This window comes from Pteropus medius, unplaced genomic scaffold (genome assembly GCF_902729225.1).
Source record: "Pteropus medius unplaced genomic scaffold, Ma_sr-lr_union100, whole genome shotgun sequence".
Lineage (NCBI taxonomy): Eukaryota > Metazoa > Chordata > Mammalia > Chiroptera > Pteropodidae > Pteropus > Pteropus medius.
Genome location: NW_024340694.1, coordinates 298,574 through 315,503, shown reverse-complemented (window position 1 = coordinate 315,503; position 16,930 = coordinate 298,574). Strand labels below are relative to the sequence as shown.

Here is a 16,930-nt window from a genome sequence, read left to right as displayed (position 1 = left end):
TAAATCTTCTTTCTGGAAAAAAAAAAAAGCAGAATACACTTCCATTAATGTCCAGACAGAGAAACAGTCCATTAAACACTATGAACAACCAAGATGACAAGGCATCTAAGAAGGAAAGAGACAAATCTCCAGAAAATAAACTTACAGACATAAAATATGTGACTTAAATGACAGAAAATTCATGATGGTACTTCTGAAAAAACGCAGTGAGTTGTGAAACGAGTCATATCAACAATTTCAGAAATTGAGAAAACAACTAGATAAGCAGAGCAAGGAAATCGAGACCTTCAAAAAGAACAAAATAGATCTTCTGGAGATTAAAAAGACACCGCAAGAGTTGAAAAATGAAATAGCAAGCTTGGGAAATAGAGTCGACCAAATGGAGGAAAGGATCAGTGATTTCAAAGACAGAAACCTAGAAATAAATCAGAAGAAAGAAGAGAGAAACCGAAGAATGAAAAATAATGAGAGACAAATGCAAGAATTAGCTGGTACCATCAGAAGAGAAAACATAAGAATACTGGGCATTATCAAAGGCAAGGAAAAGGAGCAGGAACTAGAAACCATTTTCAGCCAAATAGTGGATAAAAATTTCCCAAATCTAAGGAATGAGCTGGAGCTTGAAATTCAAGAAGTCAACAAAACACCCAATTATCTCAACTAAAAAAGGTCTTCACCAAGATACATTGTATTAAAGTTATCAAAAATCAACAAAGATAGAATTCGCAGGGCAACCAGTGAGAAAAAAAATGGTAACTTATAAAGGAAAACCCATTAGGTTATCATCGGACTTTTCAGCGCAGACTTTACAAGCCAGAAAGGAATGGAATCAAATATTTAAACTATTAAGCGAAAGGAACTACCAGCCTAGAATAATATATCCAGCAAAGCTCTCCTTTAGATATAAAGGAGAAATAAAGAGCTTTCCAGAAATATAAAAATTGAGAGAATTCTCCACTACAAAATCTGCACTACAAGAAATACGAAAAGGGGTCAGCTCACCTAAAACAAAATGAAAAAAAAAAAGCATAAATAGGAGTAAAATGACTATCAGGCAAATAGAAGCATAGGAGTGTAACCCTTACTAAGAACAGGGCATTTTAAGCTTAAATAATAAGAAGAGAATTGTTATAGCAAGATAGTAATGCACGTTCAGGATACACAGGGACAGATTGAGAAAATAATGACTGAAAAGGAGAGGATTCTAATCAAAATTCACAAAGGGGAATGGAAATAAGGCACACACAGAAGAAAATGGATGACTGTATATATATAACTGTCCTTTTCATATTCATAATAGTAACCACACACCAAAGATTCAGAACTGAAGTATATAACATAAAACAAGAAGAACCAGAGACAAAAACCACAAAAGCCAACCAAAATAAAGAAAACAGAAACACAAAGACAAGGAAGCAATGGAAACGCCAAGTTACTAGAAAACAAAAGATAAAATGGCTATAAAAAGACTTCATATTTCAATAATCACTCTAAATGTAAATGGACTGAACTCAACAATAAAAAGGGACGGAGTTGCAGAATGGATCAAAAAAAAAACACAAAACCATATGCTGCCTCCAGGAAACACATCTCAGGTCCAAAGACAAATCCAGACTCAAAGTTAAAGGGTAGAAAATGATATTTCAAGCAAATGGCATTCTGAGAAAAGCAGGAGTAGCGGTACTAATATCGGAAGAAATAGACTTCAAAAGAAAAAAGGTAAAGAACTATACTGAGGGACACTTCATAATGATAAAGGGAATCATGCACTAAGAAGACATAACATATGACTCTATGCTCCCAATCAGGGAGCCCCGAAATATGTAAAGCAATTACTAACAGAACTAAAGGGAGAAACTGACCAAAACACTATTGTAGTAGGCGATCCAAATACTCCACTGTCGGATATAGACAGATGATCCAAACAGAAAATCAATAAGGAAATAACATCTGTAAATGACACATTAGATAAACTGGACATAACTGATATTTATAGAGTCTTTCGTCCCAAAAGAACTGCTTCTACATTCTTCTTTAGTGCACAGGGAACATTTTCAAGAATCAATCACATACCGGGACACAGAGATAGCCTCAAAAATATAAGAGGGTCGAAATCATACCAACCATATTCTCTGATCATGCTGTTTTGAAACTGGAGATCAACTGCAAAAAGAAATCAAGAAGTAACACAAATACATGGAGATTAAACAACATACTACTGAAGAATTCCTAAGTCAGAGAAGAAATAAAAGGAGAGATGAAGAGATACACAGAAATAAATGATAATGATAGTACAACATATCAAAACTTTTGAGACATGGCAACAGTGGTCATAAGAGGAAAGTTCATATCATTAAAGGCCTATCTCCATAAACAAGAACGAGGTCAAATAAACAATCTGATATTTAATCTTAAAAAAAAAAACCTAGAAAAGGAAGTACAAATGAAGCTAAAGTCAACAGAACTAAAGAAATGATCAAAATTAGAGCAGAAATAAATGAAATTGGAAACAAAAAAATAGAAAAAATAAATACGACAAAGAGCTGATTCTTTGAGAAGGTTAATAAAATTGACAATCCCTGGCTAGACTCACTAAAGAAAAAAGAGAAAGAACATAGATAAACAAAATCAGGGATGAAAGAGGGAAAATTACGACTAACATTGCAGAAATACAAAGGATCATGCACGAATACTATGAAAAATTATATAATAACAAATTTAATAACCTAGAAGAAATGGACCAGTACTTAATAAAATACAATCTTCCTATACTGAATCAAGAAGATCTGGAAAATCTAAATAGACTGACTGATCAGTAGTATGGATATTGAAACAATCATCAAAAACCTACCAAAAAGTAAAAGTCCAGGACAAGATGGCTTCATCAGTGAATTCTACCAAACATTCAAAGATTTAATACTTATCCTCCTCAAAATCTTCCAAAATATAGAAGGGGAGGCAATACTCCCCAATTCATTTTATGAGGCCAATATTACTCTAATACCAAAACCTGGTAAAGATAACACAAAAAAAGAAAACTACAGACCAATATCTCTCATAAACACAAATGCAAAAGTCCTAAATAAGATACTAGCGAACTCAATACAGAAACATATTCAAAAGATTATACACCACGATCAAGTGGGCTTCATCCCAGGGGCACAGGGATGGTTCAACATATGCAAATCGATTAATGCGATACACCACATAAAAAATTTTAAAAATAAGAATCATATATTCATATCAATAGATGCATAAAAGCCTTTAACAAGATACAGTATCCATTTATGATCAAAACACATAACAAAACTGATATAGAAGAAAAGTACCTTAAGATAATTAAGGCCATATATGACAAACTCTCAGCCAACATTATACTTAACGGTGAAAAAGTAAAAACCTTCCCTTTAAAATCAGGAACAAAGCAAAGCTGTCCACTATCACCACTGTTATTCAATATAACACTGGAGGTCCTAGCAAGTGCAATCAGACCAGAGAAAGATATGAAAGGCATACAAATAAGAAACAAAGAAGTCAAAGTTTCACTATTTGCAGATGACATGATTTTCTATAGAGAAAACTCTAAAGACTTCACAAGAACACTACTAGAAACAAAAAGGAAATACAGTAACTTTTCTGGATACAAAATCAATGTTCAAAATCCATAATGTTCCTATACTCTAATAACGAAGTGTCAAAAAAGAAGTGGAAAAAAATAATTCCTTTTGCTATTGGAACAAAAAGAATAAAATACCTAGGAATAAATTTAACAAAACATGTGAAGGATCTATATAATGAAAACTACAAGACTCTAGTAAAAGAAATCAAAGAAGATACAAAGAAATGGAAAGATATTCCGTGTTCTTGGGTTGGAAGAATCAACATAGTTAAAATGACCATATTACCTAAAGCATTATGCGGATTGAATGCAATCCTCATCAAAATCTCATCGGCATTTTTTTAAAAAATTGAACAAGAAATCATCAGATTTCTATGGAAGCACAAAAAGACCTTGAATTGCCAAAACCATACTGAGAAAAAAGAACGAGGCTGGAGGCATCACTCTGACTTCAAATTATACTACAAAGTGATTAATCAAAACGGCATGGTATTGGCAGAAAAGCAGACACACAGACCAGTAGAACAGAATCGAAAGTCCAAAAGTAAATCCATATTTCTATGGGCACATAATTTTTGACAAAAAAGCCAAAAACATAGAGGGGAGAAAGAAAAGCCTCTTCAATAAATGGTGCTGGGAAAATTGGAAAGCCACCTGCAAAAGAATGAAACTACTGTTGTCTATCACCACACCAAAATTAACTCAAAATAAATTAAGGATCTGAATATAAGACCTGAAACAATAAAATGCATAGAAGAAAACAAAGGTACTAAACTCAAGGACTTTAGACTTAAAGAGGATTTTATGAATTTGACCTCAAAGGCAAGAGAAGTAAAAACAAAAATAAATGAATGGGACTACATCAAACTAAAAAGCTTCTGCTCAGCAAAAGAAACCATCAACAAGATAAAGAGAAAACCATCTGAATGGGAAAATATATTTGCAAGCAACATTTCCGATAAGGACCTAATATCCAAAATATACAAAGAACTCATATGACTCAATAACAACAAAAAAGCAAAAGATCGAATCAATAAATGGGCAGAGGACCTGAACAGACACTTCTCCCTAGAGGACATACAAATGGCCAACAAATATATGAAAAGATGCTCAACATCTTTTAGCTATTAGGGAAATGCATATCAAAACCACAATGAGATACCATCTCACACCTGTTAGAATGGCTATAATCAACAGGACAAGTAATAACAAATGTAGGAGAGGACATGGAGAAAAAGGCACCCTCATACACTGCCGGTGGGACTGCAAATCGGTACAGCCGCTATGGAAAACAGTATGGAGGTTCCTCAAAAAACTAAGAATCGATCTACCATATAATCCAGCAATCCCTCTACTGGGTATTTACCCCAAAGACTTGAAAACTCATATCCGAAAAGATATTTGCATACTGATGTTCATAGCAGCATTATTCACGGTGGCCAGGACATGGAAGCAACCGAAGTGCCCTACAATAGTTGATTAGATAAAGAAGCTGTGGTACATATATACAATGGAATGTTATTCAGCCATAAGAAGAGATGAAATACTTCAATTTGCGACAACATGGATGGACCTCGAGATAACCATGCTAAGCGAAATAAGCCAGATAGAAAAAGTTGAAAATAGCACGATATCATTCATATGTGAGATATAAACCTAAAAGCCACAAATGAACAGGACAAACAAACAGAGACTCATGGATATGGACAATGGACTAGTGGTTACCAGAGTGGGTAAGGGTGGGAGAGAGGGAGTGTAGACAGGGCAAAGGGGGTCAAATATAGGGGGGAGGGGGAGAGTGAAGTGGGTAAAGGGGATCAAATTATGGTAGCTGAAGGAAACTGGACTTTGGGTGGTAAACACATAATAGAATATATAGATGTCAAATTATAATGTACACCTGAAAATTATATAATTGTATTATATAAATTTACCCCAATAAACTTTATAAAATAAAATATAAATAAATTAAAGAACATAGTCACAAAAGACAACTGACAATATGATTAGCATCCCTCAAAAACATATAGAAAATAAGTGCCAAATGAGTTTAGGGGTATAGAGAACTACCTAAAGTAGCCAAGAAAGACTTCATTAGCAAGTAAGGGTTAAAAAATGGATAAGACCAAGGCCTGTGGAATGGGAGGAGAAGGATAACTCAGGTAAAAGAAACACTTGGGAACAAAGGCGCAGGGGTTAGGATATACCTGGCACATGCAGGAAGTCGTAAGTCTCGATGTCTGGACCAAAGCATTCCTCTGGTGCAGTGCTTTTCACTGATGGCTTTTAGTACATAAATAAAAATGTTTATTTAATTGTATGTGTTCACATTTATGTGTAATAGAAAAAATAGGTAATAAGCACACTAAATCTATGAGTTCACAGGTACTATTGTCTAGGATAAATCAAGTGCTTTATTCATGCATGCATTCATTCATGCATCTACTAATTCCATAAAAATGTATTCATTACATACTTTCTGAGGACTGAGCACTGTGCTACAGTCTGAGAATACAACAGAGATGAACAAAACAAAGTCCCAGAGCCCAAGGAGTTCACAAAATTACAATATAATATGTAATGATATAAAAATATGCAAAGTTTTACTGGATTATAAAAAGACACTGTTGCAGGTGTTTTCTGGAGAAGATTAAAGTATATTTAGGAAGGCTGATATGGGGATTCTCGGTGAAATGGATTGAGGAGAGAAAAAATTCAGAGACAATTGAGTGAATGGTTGCTTTTTCTCCCAATAAAAGATAAAGTATCAATTTAATTCAGCTGAGATTTAGCCTGTAGTTCTCAGAAATATATACCTTGTCAAATGGATGTTGAGATTCCTAAGTCATGCCTTCATATTTATCAAGTTTAACATTATGAACATAATCCCATTCATTATGGGGAAAAAAAAATCTTCCATAGAAAAAAACGTTCGGTTAATGTTTACAAATCCACAGGTTTCACACAAGAATATACAAAAGAACCCTGAGCTGAACATAGGTGTATAAATAAAAAGAAACTTGTTTTCAGAAGAAAAAATAATTCACTGCTCGCACGTAGGTAAAGGTACGGCATTCTTCTTTCCAAGTCCTTGACTTTACTTACATTAATTGGTAGTGACCCATAATTTTGGTTAAACAGTCCAACTAGGATCATAGTGTTTCCTTACTCTTAATTATATAAAATTAATAGAATTGGTATTGAGAGTGCCAGAACTTACCTCAGGCTTTTATGAGGAAGCCTCAGCTTTACTTAGTTATGCGATAATTTAACAGGTCATTCTCAGATCCATTATATTCTTTAGAAAAGACTGAAGTTGAACCAGTTTTAAGTCAGCAATCTCCAAGCAGAAACTATAATAACACACCCCTCATGGTTTCCTTAATTAAAAAAAAAAATCTGTGTTCCCAATCCTAGAGATGAGGTAAAAGAAGGAACAGACTACTGACAAAAAAGAAAAAATGACTGAACAAAAGATGATTAGTGGTCTTTTTATTACACTATGTCAAAAAATCAAGTTTAAGAAAAATGCAGTGGAATCATAAGTGAAGCTCAAAATAAGATTTTTGTATAAAATGAAGTTAGTAAATACAAACAATCTTAATCTCACAGACTGTGACCTGAAATAATGCCTTCTAATAGCTATTCTTGATTCACTCTCAGTCTTGCCTCCAACTATGTGGTTTTCAATTAAGTACGTACATTGTGCCTTAACTTGTCTTCCTAATTCATACATTATACTTTTAAAAAGTAATATTTGAGGTATATACAGTAGGGTTTCATAAAATTTGTTCATAATTTAGGATGGTGTTGAGAGTGAAATTTAATGCAAATTTGCCAGAAATAGTTGAAACATAGCCAAAGAGAGTAGATTTTTAATATTTTACAAGTAAATATAAGAGCTACTAAAAGATTCAGAAGACATGGATTGTGGGGAGGAAATCTTTCAAAAAGAAAAAGATTATCAATGAAAAGAATGTGATCATTTTCAATAGCACAGGATTCTTTTTCCAGAACACAATAATAAATATACAAAAAATCTATATATGTAACAACTCAAATTTGAAAATGTGAATGTCACAAGCAGAATTATCAGCCTATTTTCCAGAGTTGAAGGTTCTGTTTAACCTTCTCTTAATACCTTTTGTTCCTGTCTAAAATATATCTTCTCTGGGAAACATCTTTGTTATAAGACATCACATTCAACTAATTGCCGATCACTGTGCATTCTTATTCTTACAAGGGCATAGGAAAGAAAAAGAGAAAGGAAGAGCAGAAAGAGAGAACACAAACCAGAGTCCACAATATTTCTCCTAAAGAGAAGAATTCATTTTCAGTGGAACAGAAATACTAGGTAGTACTCTCTTCTGTGCCAGTATTAGTATTTCAAAACAAAACAAGGACCCAAGGTTTCTTGGAACCTAATCTTGAACTACTAAAAACAAACACAAAATTCTAATTAAAAAAAAAAATAGAAAGGTCATTTTGCCTTAACAGTTTTAACAAATTATTTTGGGTTGCTAATGAGAATATTGTTTTATTTCAAAGGATCTCAAAGCACTTCCTATAAAACACATTTTTAAAAATCTAACACTTGTAGGAAGTAAGGATAACGTCAATTCTTCTATTTTACAGAGAGGAAAAAAGCATAGAGATTAACCTATTATCCTAAGGTCTGCATTCCCCGATCCAGGGCTTCCTTGTTAATTATACACTAATGATGGGAAAAATTCTAAACAAATTCCTATTAAACAACATGAAGAAGTCATAGCCTTCAATTCAGAGTTATAAAACAGCTGTGTTTTCTCTACAACAGTAAGCAGTATAATTCATAATTTTACAACAAAATATTATTTTGGAAATTGAAAATGTCTAAAAGTATTGCATTAGGTCTTATATAAGCCATACCCTATGATTTTCTTAATATCATCAACTATCATAAACGAACAATGCCTAGTACTTGGGCTTCAGAGAATTATTGATTTTTTAAATGTTTAAAATGCAGATTTTAAGATTAATTTAAATTCAATAAACCACAAGTCTCACGAAATTACCAATATATGAGAATAATCCCTATGGCATGATCTTAGACTGTACTGATCTATAGGCATGAAGAATACCCAGCATGCTTCCTAAAAAAGAAAAGGGGTAGAAGAGAAAAAAAAAACCATCAAACCTATTTTAAGCTTTCCAAAACAAAGCAGGTTGTGAGCTCTTTCAGGACAAAGAATTTGTTCCCCACAGAGCTGAATATTTTATCAGCAGTATTTAGGAAATATATGTTGAATTGATAACTGGTAGATCTCTACATATCATATAGTGCTTTATTTCCATTGCTTCCATGGTTTCAAAAATCTGACCTCCCTCTTCACAACACAAAAAGAGGTAAAAAAAAAAAAAGGAACCCTTCATTGGTCAACCAAATTTCCACAATCTTAGTCCCAGAGTCTCGGACAACAAGTAATAGAAAGCAGCATATTACTAAGGGAGGTTGTATATTTCTTTCTTTGGAGTGTTTACTAAAAGAAAGTTGATTGATTACAATCTTTCTGGGACAGTTCACAGGCGGTCCTTATGTGGATAGATTCTTTGACAGTTATAACTGTTAATGAGATGAATATTTTTTGGTGTATAAAAGGTGAAGTTCTATTTGTCTTGACCCAATGTTAGAGATCCCCTAAGCAAAAATATTTGCTTCCATTCCAACTCTTTGATAGGGTCTCATTTTCTGAAAGGACTAAACCAAAGGGACAGTACTCAAAGACTACAGTAGTACTGCCTTGCTGATGAATTTAGAAGATTTATAGAATCATAAAAAGCCACCTTGTAATTATGTTGGTCTATAGACACACGAAGATACTTTTTAGGAGAGAATCAAAAACATAAAAGTTCAACATGTGGAACGAGGGCTATTTAAAAAATGTGCCCTTGGTTAAACAGTTTTATTAAGGAAAATCTTGATTAGTTGTGTTAATGAAAGAGTAATAAAACAAAAAAATCTTGCGGCACTGATACTGAATGCTTTTAAATATACAGTCTTTGAATTTGTCATCATATTTTTAAACTTATATTCAATTTTTTTCTGATGTTCCAGCAATCCACAAAACTACAAACAAACTAATAAAGCCAACATATGAGGGACTCGGCTAAAAAATAATTCCTTTCTTAGAATTCTTCCCCATTGGCCAAGTGTAAAAAGCTTTGCCTCTCATGCTACTAAAAACAGCCATCATAAATGAGTTGCCCCTTCTCTCTGAATGTATGTTTGTTTAATCTTGGTCTGGATTGGAGGAAGTAATCAAGTACTGGGTTTAAAAGGCCTCTTGGTGGGCTTCAAAGTAGAAATGAATATATATTTTTGAAAAGAACTTAGAGATTAACTACAGAGATCTAGTACACTCTACCTGATTGTGTCTGAGGCTTCATATCCTCCAGGGGGAGTACTGACCTTCAAGTTTATTGATCAAAATTCTTCCCCTCAGTAGGGTAACTAGTCTTTGAGCTATAGATGAATTCATTTTATCTTTCTCTCCTAACAGATTATGAATATTTTACTACACTTAAACAATAAATTCTTCTTTACAACCATTTGACTTTTGAGTACCTTTTTAAATGTCCAAGAATCATAAATGATAACTGTGTTTCTCAAGCCTCTTTAAGCTGGGCCAAACTATTCAAAAAGCTTTGCAATCGTTGCTATGAAATTTAGGAAATCAGTCATCAAATAGAGGGCAAGCTGAAGTCACTGATCTTGAGTTCCTACATTTGCCATGTAAAAGTTACCTATTTTCCACTGTTCAGAGCATCCAAAATGCACATCCAAATAGTCATCTGATGGGCAGTTTCTGATTTTGCTCTTCTAAGTGTTTTAGGAATAGCTTTTAACAGCATTCAAATAAACCTTGGAAGCTACAGCAAAGACCAAAGCAAACATCAAATCAAGGTTCAATTTATAAATACAGAGACAGAGCAGAAAAAATACTGTCATCTAAGATACAATTACTTGAGAATCTTATAGATAAAGAACTGTGGCTTGTTGTTTTATATCCACATTATTCAAATGAGGAAAATACTGTGACTAGCGACTCGCGCATTGGTTATCACAAACGTTCATTTTATTCACTTGTTTTTATAATGTGTGCACTGAATCATGACACAGAGGAAAATTACATATATTTCATTTGTTATATGGACAATCCAAACTTTAACTATTTCATGTTTTAGCTGTTATAAAAGAGTTCATTTTACAAAACTTATTCCATAAATGAAATCCTCAGAAATCATCTATCTACCACAGCCTTAAAATTTGTACACCAAGCACACTTAGAATGCACAGAGGCAATGAAATGGAGATCTCTATGAATCTGAAGGAAATAAGTATGGGAAGAAAACTCCCAAACCAGTTAAGACCAAGCTATCATCACTCCAGTAATGTGGACCAAAAGCCAATGTTGATTTTTGTTAAAAATTATTGAAATTTAGGAAAGAAGGCAAAATGGCATAGATGACAGAGGCTTCGTTCATCTGCTCTTATGATCACATCAAAGTTGTCACAGAAACATGCAGCAAACAGCAAGCAGTCACCTGGAATCTAGATGAACAAGCCCTACAATTAGGGAGATAAATAAGAAATCACCCTGCAAAGGGAGAAGGTAGGAGGGAGCAAGGACATGAGACTGTCCAGTTTTGAGCAGTTGAGTGGGACAGAGGCTGCTGCAGCAGCAAGCCAGCAGCTGCAGACGCCTCTTAAAGGAGCCGTGTCTGAGAGCGGACTTTCATGGTGATGGACCTGTTTGCTCTGAGCACGAGTGCTGGTTTGGCTGAACTGGGGGCACCAAGGACTTATAGGGGGACACTGAGTTGTCGGAGTGAGGGCCGAGGGTAGACTTACTCTGTACAGACGTGCCGGCGGTATCCAGTGCTCCTCTGTGGAGCCCATCTTCTTCCAGTGTGCAGACTCAGCCCCGCCATAGCTGATGCATCATCAAACTGGATAACGCAGGTCACTCCACCCAGAGGATTCCCTGAAACTCTGCCTCCCCCAACTCAGGACCCTACCCAAGCCATATCCAGTTGTGTCCTTGGTGCAATTTACTAAGCAAGCTCCAAGACCCATACTGGTGGCAGCTGACCTTGGCTTCTGGAATGGCATCTTGAGGCAACTATTAAGCACAGCATCTGTGGATTGATTGCTGAATCTTAGCAGGTGGCCCCAGAGGGACACAGGTTGGGGCTAAACTTGGCCTGCTGTTGAACCCCTCTCAGGACTGTGCCTCTGGACACCTACTAAATATAGCCATGCTAATAAGATCGGGAGCCTTAAGAGCTTTCATTAATATATAGAAACAGACATAGAAAGGCAGCCCAAATGGGAATACAAAGAAACAGAAACCATATGAGAGAACAAAACAGAGATCCAGGAATAATGGAGTCAAGCAATCTAACAGATATAGAGTCAAAACACTGGTTAAGATGCTCAATGAACTTAGGAGAACTGTAGATGAATTCAGTGAGAACTTTAACAAGGAAAAGAAAAACCATAAAAATGGAAATGGAAATTATAAAAGGTAACCAGTCGGAAATGAAGAATATATTATGTGAGATGAGGAGTATATTAGAGGGAATTAACAGAGTGAATGAAGAAGAGGATCAAACCACCAATATAGAGAATGGGGAAGGCCAGGGACACCTAATCAGAATGGCAAGAAAAAAGAAGCCAAGACTATAATAATAATTTAAGGAGTCTTTAGGACAAAATTAAGTGCAAAAACATCCGAGTAATAGGGGTACCTGAAGGAGAAGAGGGAGAACAAGAACTGAAAAAGCTATTTGAAGAAATAATGATGGCAAACTTCCCTCATATGGTGAAGGAACTAGACATACAACCCGAGGAAGCTCAAAGAGTCCCAGAAAAGATGAACCCAAAGAGGCCCACACCAAAATATATCATAATTAAAGTGCCAAAGGTTAAATACAAAGAGAGACTCTTTAAAGCAGCAAGAGAAAAGCAGTGAGTTACCTACAAGGGAGCACCCATAAGACTGGCAGTTGATTTCTCAAAAGAACTGTGCAGGACAGAGGGCTTGACACAAAATATTCAAAGTGATGAAAACCCAGGATCTACAACCAAGAATACTTTACCCAGCAAAGCTATTATTTAGAATCGAAGAACAAATAAAGAGCTTCCTAGACAGATATAAGCTAAAGGAATTCATCAACACCAAGCCAGTATTACAGGAAATGTTGGAGGGACTTTTTTAAGAAGAAAAAAATATGTATCAAAATCATGAATAAAAATGGTAATAGCTACATATCTATCAACAACTACCTCAAATGGAAAAGAAATAAATGCTCCAACCAAAAGATAGGTTGGCTGAATGAAAAGAAGACCCCTACATATGCTGACTTATTATAAGAGACTCACTTCAGATTAAAAGACACACACAGACTAAAAAGAAGGGGATAGAAAAAGATATTGCCTTGATGGGCCTAGTGGGCATAGTGCTAAATGAAGTAAGTCTGATAGAGAAAGACAAATACCACGTGATTTCATGTACATGCAGAATATACAGAACAAAATTTAAAAAATTACAACAAAAATGGAAACAAACTCATAGATACAGAGAACATTTTGAGGGCTACTAGACAGGAGGGGGATCGGGTATATGGAGAAAAAAGGCAAAGGAATTAAGAAATATAACCATATTTTGTAAGAAAATAGTCATGGAGATATGAAGTATAGCATAAGGAAAATAGTCAACGATGTAATAAATACGTAAGGGGGATGAAGAGTACTAGACTTAGTGGGGTGATCACTTGAGCTCTAATCACTATGGTATACAACTGAAACTAATATATTATTGTATGCCAACTATAATTGAAAAAACTCATTGAATTGTACATTGTAAATATGAGCAACTAATTGTCTATTATATTTCAATAAAGCTGGGGAAAAATCAGAAAAAAGTTATTGAAATTTATTAAGCCATATAAGCTCTTTGCTTACTAATTCTTTTTCCATTAAATATGAACTTAAAGAGTATTGCAATCTCAAGAAAGAAAACCATGCTGTATACTACTGCATTACAGTGGGTTAAGACATGCATGAGCAGTTGTGAATAGGTAGAAATTACTTCCTATAGACAGACAACTTGGGAATTGCATTCCCACTAAATGGTTTCCCTAAAATGAAATGGTATTAAGACTTGAATTTTTATACCTTGACCTATGAAAGACCAGTTCCAAAAGTACACGTCTTCTCTATCCATGTGGGTTTGAGTGAATAGTCATTTACCCCACTTACTGATATTCACCTTTAGACAAACTATCTTCCCCTTTTACAAGAGCTCCTTTTTTTTATTACCCTATATGTTTATACCCAGACAATTCTTCCATTTAAGGACTTACTCATTTCCATACCTCTCACTTCATGTTGACATTTATCTCCTCATTCCTCCTAGCTATAAGGCATCACTGAAAGGCTGTTTTTCTTGATGGTTAAACACATATTTACTTTGAATCAAACAGCTAGTATTAGATTCAAGCTCTGTGACTAGTTGTGTGACCTTGAGAAAGCTTTTTAACATCTCTGAACCTACATTTCCTTACCTTAAAAATAGAGATAATCATAGTGCTTAATTCATAGGACTAGAAATTGACAAGAAAAAAATTAGATAGTACCTGACACTTAAATGTTTTTACTATCATTATTATTGTTTCTATCAATAAATTCACTGCAAAAATCAACATACTTGCTTTCATTCCTAAACTTTTGAGAAGCAAGTGCTACTCCTCCATATTGGGGCAGAGTTAAGTACAAGTTTGAAAATTTTTTCTTTAATCAGGCTATGAGGGAATGGGCATCTTGAAAAAATGAGAGAATAAGTAAATATTGTCTTTCAATTTTCAAGGATCCTACCCTGCCTGATAAAACATCTAATATTGGTTATTTTTATGACAACTATTAGAGTCAGAAAACAGAGATTACCAATCCAAAACCAAAAACTGTCTCTTAAATGTTCTTCAGAGAACTACAATTAGTCACTTATAGGAATATCTCACTTTGTGCAATTGTTGGGTTCCCATTATGATGTTTGCCACAACATTTCTAAATCATGTCTTAAAAACAACATGGCATCAATCTTAAAGGAAAACCCTTAGTATTGCAAACTGAAGTGTTCCCATTTATGGTATACGGGATCTTTTTCTGAGGTACACTCAGTTTATGCTGTTTTAGCAATATTCAAAAGTACTGTAAGATTATAATAAAACAAGGATTTATTTTGGCAATATGCAGTAGAATTTTAATAGCAGGTTCATCAGAAGTATAATTACTGTAACAACAGACAAATCTCTAATTACACATAAGAACATAAAATTGAAACAAAACACAAATAGCATAAATATTTCCTATTTTCATACTTTTCACAAATGGAGTCAAAAAATGGACATACTAGGAGACAGCAGCCATTTGTGAGGCTCTTAGAAACTTACGTCTTAACAAAGAAGAGGTACAGTTCTTAACTTGAACAGAAATGCTGAAATGAGTTTCATCTTGAATCTGCTTCTGGGGGAGTGGTAGAAGCACAAGAAGGCAAAGAATAAATAGCAGTGTTGAAACTGCTTATCACCCAAAGTGAAACTAACTTCCTGATCAGCTCAATCTAATTAAGGGTTTAACTAAGGGTATTAAGCTAGTCTTTAAAATTTTACAATCATTGTATTGGACTTGAGACTCCGAGCAACTCAAATATTAATTTGAAATAACATAATTAATATATACGGAAAATAAGGCAAGAAACTCAAAAAGTGAGGTTCAAGAGCAATATAAAATGTTTTCTTTTTTTAACCTAAACTCGCTCTAAAAAAATTTAAAGTTAAGTATTCTATTTCAAAACTGTTTAAATACACCCACACATGGTGGCCAGAGAAAAGTTCAAGGGTCAAGGTTCTTATGATTTCACATAGCCTTCAATTCTATTTGAAACTCTCTTAGGAAGTAAATAAACAAAACAAAAACAGAAAAGCTGCTGCTCTAAAGCTCAGAAGAAGGAGGAGGTGCCTACATCCTACAGCCTGAACCCACACATCTGCTCTTGCCATTGTTGGCTTTTCTCTTGAGTTGTTAAAAACAGAGACACTTTCATGTATCCTGGCTAAATACTCAGCTTTCACCTGAATTGATCCTTTTGCTACCCATAGCTGCTGAAAAATTTTTATTATAAATTAAGAGCATGTGAAGGGGGGAGGGGATGTTCTGTCATTTGACTAAACAGCAACTCCAGTCTACCACTATACAAGAAGCCACTCTTTAGTTCTCTTTCCATTTCTCAATTTATTTGAAACAATTAGGAACTGTTACAAGTAAAATCTTTTGAAAGAGAAGGAAAAGTCAAAATAAGAGACAATATGTAATTTTTTTTTTAAATCCACAATTTTGTATCATTATCCCGACTTCCCCTCCCATTCTGTCTTATTCTAACAGACCCTTTAGGCTGAAGTTAAACACCTTCTCCTAAATACCCAAAAAATAGCTCCAATTACAGAAGTCTTACTCTCTGAAAATAATCACAATAGCTCAGTAGGCCTCCACTCAATAGTCATCAATTAGAGCATGCTTTACATCCTTCACAGATGTACACTCCTGCCCCTCACCTGGAACAAATATGTCAAATGAACCACTCTTGAAACACACAAGTGTGTAATTTTACTTGACTTTTTCGTCTATCCCTAATACCACCATCTCTCATCTACCACAATTCGGTAGCTTTCTTTTTCCTTTAAAGAAGAAACGTGGCCCTAACGTCATAAAGCAAACAACGCTAACTCCATTTAAAATGAAATCGATGCAACAAAGGGAAGAAAGGGAAGGGGGGAGGGGGAGGTGGGTGGGAGAGTCTTCTGAAAGAGAAGCTGCCTGACGAACTTCTGCAATTTAACATTTCTGAGGCAGCAGAAGACTGGTGTGTAGGAAAACAACGAAGGTGGGCTCCCCACCCTCCTTACCGCCGTAGAGCCAGAGGAAGACGCAATATACACACGGATCACCATTCTGGTAACAGCGGCTGCAATTTTCTGGGTCCTGCAAATGGCTGGAGAGCGGCCGCAGTAAAAGTTGGAATTGAGCTAGGGGCCCAACAGAGGTTACAAGAGAGGGTGGGGGAAGGTGGAAGGGGAATTTGCCAGAGCCCCGCCTCCTCCCTTGGCTGCTTTCACCCGGCTCTAAGCGAGCGCTACAGTCTCAGCCTCAAATCCCGGAAGGCGCAGGCTCCTTTGCATCATTTCTTTCTTTTTCTTTTTCTTTCTTTCTTT

At 35.1% G+C, this 16,930-nt stretch overlaps 1 protein-coding gene across 1 annotated transcript in view; it reads right to left on the bottom strand.

Moving 5' to 3' along the window:
- Window positions 1-16,866, bottom strand: part of SH3BGRL (SH3 domain binding glutamate rich protein like) — a 67,368-nt gene extending 50,502 nt beyond the window's left edge. The window contains exon 1 of the mRNA XM_039863668.1: window positions 16,625-16,866. Within this exon, the coding sequence (XP_039719602.1) occupies window positions 16,625-16,669 (45 nt within the window). The 5' untranslated portion in view covers window positions 16,670-16,866. The remainder of the gene's footprint in view (window positions 1-16,624) is intronic.
- Between the last annotated feature and the right edge of the window lie 64 nt (window positions 16,867-16,930).